This window comes from Lagopus leucura, unplaced genomic scaffold (genome assembly GCF_019238085.1).
Source record: "Lagopus leucura isolate 7727_CA_CO unplaced genomic scaffold, USGS_WTPT01 Super-Scaffold_760, whole genome shotgun sequence".
Taxonomy (NCBI): domain Eukaryota; kingdom Metazoa; phylum Chordata; class Aves; order Galliformes; family Phasianidae; genus Lagopus; species Lagopus leucura.
In genome coordinates this window covers 13,423,245-13,429,333 of record NW_024962257.1, presented here as the reverse complement: position 1 = coordinate 13,429,333, position 6,089 = coordinate 13,423,245, and the positions used below count along the sequence as shown (strand labels likewise).

Sequence of the window (6,089 nt, the reverse complement as noted above, 5' to 3'; positions counted from 1 at the left end):
GCCCAGCACCATGCCCTGCTCCCAGCCCTACATCTTGCCCTGCTCCCCTCTCGGCTGCTGCACGATGTGCTCAGGCCCGAGTCGCACCCAGATGTCCATTCCAGGGATTGCAGCACCAAGCTGGAAGGGATCAGTTTCCATTGATGAAACAAAAATAAACGCGGGCTCTTAAGTGGGGAGGAATTCCTCACCAAGAAATATTGCCCTTGGAGCAGCCTGGTGCAGAGGGGCAGAAATAGCTGCCCGTGGTGAGGCACAGCCGTGTCCTTCCTCATCACCACGACAGGAGCCCCGCTATAAAAGTCATCCCTGGGCTGGGGCAGAGGTTCAGTGTGCAGGCTGAGGGCCCTCTCCGTATCCCCATATTTGGGGCTGAGGATCCTGAAGCCCACTGGGACAGGGCTGGGGGTGCCCTGTGCAATGCTGAGCTGCCATCCCTCCATGGTGGTGTTGCAAGCACAGCCTTATTATGAGACATCAGAGATCCCACCTGGGAGATGCTGCTGGCAGCTGAGGCTCTGGGTGTGGGAGCATCCCCTGCCTGGGGCTGATGTGGAGCTGTTCCCCAAGCAGGGACTGTGCAATGGAAAAAGGTGGGCACAAGTGGGGAGGGATCAGCATTACGGGGCGTGCCGTGAGCCCTGCATAGGGGCTGCTTTGGCCATGTGCCCCAGGACCAGAAAGGGTGCCGTGGGCTGGGGAGCAGCACTCCTGCATCACCCCCAAAGCACTGTGGAGGAGCAGGGCACAGAGGAGAGGTTCCCCTCAGGGGCTGTGGCCCTTCTTGATTGGCCTCTGTGCAACAGGGATGGGGAGAGGGACTGGGGGGCAGCAGGCAGCCATGGCTTGGACTGCAGCTCCGGCTTCATGTCCTGGCAGCTGTAGGCTGTGGAAGGCCACATCTCCCCTCAGAGCTGTGTGGGCTTCAATCGAGGTGGGATCCTCAAGGGAGGGGGGGGACATGGGGGCCTGTGAGTCTGAGCAGCCTGCCTGGAGCTGCTGGTGGCCCTGTCCGTCCATCCTTCCAACCCCACATGCACTGCCCATCATCCTACACACACTGCCCACAGCATGCAGTTGAGAAGAGTCCTAAAGTGGAGGATGAGGGCAGCTCTGGGAGACAGGGCAGCACTGGGGAGCCCTGAGGATGAAGCTTCTGCCTCCACATCTGTCCATCCACCCATCCATCTGTCCATCCATCTATCTGACCAGCCCCCCTCTCCCCCGCAGCAACCCTGCTGGTGGTCTGTGGGATGCAGTGCTGCTGCAACAGCTGGTGGAGACCAGAGAGACGGTGGGTGCTGGGCTCCAGGAGGTTCTCCTCGTGCTGGCAATGCACCCCCACGCCTGCAGGTGCTTTCAGGCAGACACACTGGCCAACACCAAGAGCCTCATCTTCCACAGGCTGTGAAACACCATGCCTTGTGGTGAGGGGGCACGGCATGTCACGCTGTGCAGGAAAGGAGCAGTGTCACAAATGCAGTGCTGCACCACAGCACCTGGGTGATGGCTTGGGGTCCATCAGAACCAGGTGATGCTGTGGGCTTCAGTGCTGTGGGATGGGTATCACGGGGTGGGGAGGTCTGGGCAGACTCCTCTGCAACCCCACCTGGCTCTTTATTGCTGCTGTCTGGGCTGGGGGTACACGGGGTGGCAGTTACAGGGATGGAGCTGCAGAATGGTGATCGTCGCTCAGTAAAAGCTGTGGGTTCAGACGGTTCCCCCTGGGCTCTGCAGCCCGTGTCCACACGGCCCGGCCCTAATCCTGGAAGCGGTTGAGGAGGTCGCAGGTTTTCTTCTCCATCAGCTCGTAGATTTTCTTCACCCTCTTGTCGTTGGCAGCCCGCACGTAGCTGCCAGGATCCAGCGTGGCCATGCCATCGTGCACGGCGCCCATGATGATGAGCGGCCCATCCTCGGCCGTCATGTTGGGGCAGGGGCAGCTCCAGTCCATGTCGATCAGCGTCACCTCCAGGTACTTGATATTGAAGAACTTGAGGCCCATCTTCTCGTCCTTGAGGACATCCTCGAGGGCGAAGCGGGCAATGCCGGAGTCCTGGTCCTCCACGATCTCCATCAGCCGCCCCACGATGGCGAAGTCGCTGCGGCAGAGGCTCAGCACCATCTTGCTCTTCAGGCGGCACGCCTTGCACTGCAGGCTCTTGGGGAAGGGGCACACGTCCTCGCACGTCTCCTTGCTGTCGAAGTTGTTGTTGTTGCCCTCGCAGCCGCCGTAGACGAAGGAGTGGCACTGCTTGAGGATGTAGTTGTAAGCCCAGCGCGGCTCCCAGTTCTGGCAGGGTCCCTGCACCATGGGCAGCAGGCAGGTGGGCCGGGCGCTGCCCACGCAGGCGGCGCGGCACTCCTCGTACGTCTCAAAGTGGTTCCTGTTGGCCCCGCAGCCGCCGTAGCGGAAGGTGACGCAGGAGCCCTGCTTGGCATCGAAGTGCCAGCGCACCTCCGCGGCCTCGCAGCGCCGCCGGTCCGGCTCCTTCAGGCACTCGGCGCTGGGGAAGGGCTGGGGGCTGCCGGGCCGCGGGGCCGCCCCGGGTTCACGCTTCAGCACCGACAGCGGGAAGTCGGCGCGCAGCAGCCCCGCGGCGTTGCGGGCCGTGCAGGTGTAGATGCCGGCGTCCTCGTGGCGCGCGTTGTAGATGACCAGCTGCCCGATGTTGGTGACCACCACGTTGCCGTACATCTGGTCCGGCCGCATGATGAAGTTCTCGGCGCGCTCGCTCTGCTTCTCCCAGGTGATGTCGGGCCGCGGGCGGCCGCTGACGTCGCAGCGGAAGCTGACGGTGCCACCGGCGCGGACCGACTGGTGGAAGGGGTTGCTGTACAGCGCGGGAGGGACCGGCGGCTCGGGGCCCGCTCCTGGGGTGGGCCGGGCCGTGGTCTCGCGCGGCACAGGGCTGGTGTCGGGCCAGGTGAAGATGTGCTTGCACGGCACGGTGGTGAGGCGCGTGCCACGCAGGCAGGCCTCGGCGTCCATGTAGCACTTGTTGTAGTAGGTGAGGCCGTCGGAGGCGCAGGTGAAGTTGGGCTCCTTCTCGCAGCGGTCCTTGCACTTGCAGACCGGCTGCCCGTCCCAGATGTCGCAGTCGGAGCCCTGCTGGGCGCACACGAAGCTCTCGCAGGACGGCCCGCGGCCCAGCTCCAGTGCCAGCAGGCTGCCGTCGGCAAAGCGTGCGGCCACGCAGCTGCGCAGCCCGCACACATTGGTGCAGCACTTCTCAAAGCCCTCGCAGTCCTGGCCGGGAGGGGACGGCGGTCAGCACCCCAACACCAACCCTCATGCTAACCCCGGTGCCGATCCCAACACCAACCCTAACCCTGACCTGGATGCTCCCAGCCACACGGAGCTCCCTCCCAGCCCCCCACCACCATTTCCAGGCTGACTCAGCACTCAGCTCCACCTCAGCCCTGCTGACGGGTGGGAGTGAAGAGCAGCAGTGATGGCCCCCACAGCACAGTGGTACAGGGCTTTGGGCTTCCACAGGCGCCCAGCCTGGATGTGGGCCATTCCTGCCATTGTGGCTGTGCTGCACTGTGGCCCGGGGGCTGCGGGCTCCAACGGGCTGAGGTCAGGCAGAACTCATTACAGCAATGAGCTGCAGAGGAGTTGCTCCCTGAAGGTGGGCAGCATCGTGCTCCTGCCCAGGGAAAACTGAGTGGCCAGGGGGAGCAGCCCCAGCATGCCAGCATCCCTCAGTAACTGGGTGGGAGCATACTGGGGGTGTGTGATGGGGGTGTTCCAGCCAGGGCTGATGCTGCAGGGCCGTAAGCTGAACCTGTGCCTGCTGAGGTGCTTGAAGCACTTGGGTCACTGCACACTCCTGGGGTGAGGCTGCAGAGAGGCTGAGTTTGCTGGGCACTGCAGCCACTGCCAGTGGGACCCCCATCCCAACGCAGCCCAGAGCATCCCTCTGCTCACCACCCCCATCCACCCCCCCACGGGTGCAGCACCCAAACCCATCCCAGCCATGCCCCTGACTCCCCATAGCTCCCAGCACTCACCTGGTCTGCCTGGCACTCCCTCTCGCAGGTGCTCTGAGCGTCCACCCACAGGTTGGGGTTCAGCTGGTTGGGGCACACCCCCAGGTGCCGCATCCTGGCCTGCTGTAGGCTCAGCCCGGCGGCGGCCGCCAGCAAGGGCAGCAGCAGGAGCAGAGCCGAGCGCATGGGCTCAGCCCCACCGAGCTGCTGCCCGCCAGGACGTGACCGCGGTCCTGGGCGGTCGAAACTCCTGCGAGGCATCTGTGTGCCCCCCCCCCCCGCCTCGCCACCAGGCTCGGGGCTGATCACATTGGACGGAGGGAAGGAGACGGAAAGGAAAGTCGGGAGACGGAAAGGAGGAGGACGAGGTGATGTCCAGACCGCTGCGGTTCAGCACGCCGGGTGCACGCTGTCTATCCGGAGATGCCGCCCCACACCTCGGTCCATCGCTGAGCTCTCAGGGCACCGGGCACGGCGTCCTGTCGCAGCGGCGGCTCCCGGCAGCGCCTCGGCCGCTGCGATGTCCCCGTGCCGGGGGGGCTCAGCGCATCCCTGGCACCCGCAGCCGGGCAGCGCTCGCCGTGCAGTAGCAGCGGGTCCGGGCGCTGCGCGCGTGTGGGGCAGGGTTGGAAGGGGAGGACGGGAAGGTTGTAATCTGAATCCCCTCCCTTCTCACTGATGTTTCTGGGTGTTTGGAATGGAAAAGGCGCTGACCTCAGCCTCTAACCCCGTCTGAGCCGATCGGCTGGACAAACACAGGGGGGAGATCAAAGGCAGAATGCGGAAAGTCTCCAAAGGGAGAGAGTGAAAGGAGGGGAAAAAAATGCCCGGCCCATGGAGCCGAATTCCTGCAGGATGAGAAAACAGCCAGAGCCTGTTGCCCGCCCCGGGCCTGCGGGTGGGAGGCAGCCGCAGCCCCCGGCCCCGCAGCATCTCCAGCTGCAGCGCGGGGCGTCGCGGCCGCGCCGTGGGGCCACGACCCCCATCTCAGGCCCACGTTCCCTCAGCTCCTGCCGGCCGTCCAGGGCCCCACGAGCGCCCAGGTTTGTAGCCAGCCCCCGTCCCCGCTCCAGCAAGCAAATGCCGATGATTTACAGCCCGGCTTTGAGACCTGCCGTGCACCCCGAGCAGGGGAGCGCCTGAAGGCAGCGCCTGGCCGTGCCAGACCGCGGCTGGACACTGCAACCCCACCTCCGCTCGTAGAGCACCTCCGAAGCCGGCCCTAAGCTGGCAGGAGCCGGCCCCGCTCCCAGCCAGACTGCCCTAATCCCCGCTGGAGACGGACCTGGGTGCGGGGGGGGGGGGGGGGGGGGGGGGGGGGGGGGGGAGCGTTAACTCCTGCAGCGCTGCTGACCGCGGCCCCGCTCCTTTGTCCCAGCGCAGCCCGGAGCTCCAGGAGCCCCGAAGCCCTCACAGCCGCGCACAACCCGGCCGCGCTCCCTCCCCTGGGTTCCCGTCCGTCTGAGTCGTGCCAGGAGCCGCTGCGCGGGCAGGGAGCCGAGCGGGGCCGGCACGAGGAGGAGCCGCAGCCCCCCAGCGGGTACACGGCGCTGCGGAGGGTCGGGATGCGGCCGGGGGAGATAAAGCGTAGTGCTGAGCCGGCCCTGAGCACGCGGGAGAGGTTACGCTGCCCTGGGACGGCGGCGGGCAGGATGGGATTTTGCAAACAGGGACTTGGTTGCGTCAGAGCAGCAACCTGAGAGCACCGTCAGAGCACCTGAGAGGTGGCACCGCGGCCTGCAGCTCAGCCCCATGCGCACAGCCCTGTGCGTGGAGAACCCCCCCGTGCCGCCCCCAAAGCACACGCTGCAGAGTTCCCCGTCGTACATCCAGCTCTGCACCCATCCTCCGGGGCACCGGCACAGCCCCCCTCCGCCCTTAGGGCAGAAGCAGCGATCCTCCTCCCTGTGATAAACCTTTTCCACTTGAAGGCGCTGTCACAGCTTCTGCCTTTCCAGCACCCCCCGTTCTGCGCACTGAGGTGCAGTAAGGATGGCTCCCACCATCATTTCCCCCACCTGAAGCCAACACAGCCGCTTCCAAGTGGGGCAGTGAGAAGGAGGAGCATGGAGAACAAAAAGCTCTCCGTGCCT

The 6,089-nt window shown here is 65.3% G+C and overlaps 1 protein-coding gene across 1 annotated transcript; it reads right to left on the bottom strand.

Moving 5' to 3' along the window:
* Window positions 1-1,089: 1,089 nt before the first annotated feature.
* WFIKKN1 (WAP, follistatin/kazal, immunoglobulin, kunitz and netrin domain containing 1) lies at window positions 1,090-4,257 on the bottom strand. Its single transcript, XM_042864613.1, has 2 exons — window positions 4,018-4,257; window positions 1,090-3,250 (listed from the first exon to the last, which is right to left on the bottom strand). Exons 1-2 carry the CDS (start codon window positions 4,255-4,257, stop codon window positions 1,760-1,762), a joined length of 1,731 nt encoding a protein of 576 aa, XP_042720547.1. The 3' UTR covers window positions 1,090-1,759.
* Between the last annotated feature and the right edge of the window lie 1,832 nt (window positions 4,258-6,089).

What these genes read in the sequence shown, in the direction of transcription:
- WFIKKN1 (XM_042864613.1), bottom strand. Translation starts at nt 4,257, where the DNA reads ATGCCTCGCAGGAGTTTCGACCGCCCAGGACCGCGGTCACGTCCTGGC. An exon ending in GGGAGTGCCAGGCAGACCAG is followed by an intron (nt 3,251 to 4,017) that starts GTGAGTGCTGGG and finishes CCTCCCGGCCAG; the next exon opens with GACTGCGAGGGCTTTGAGAA.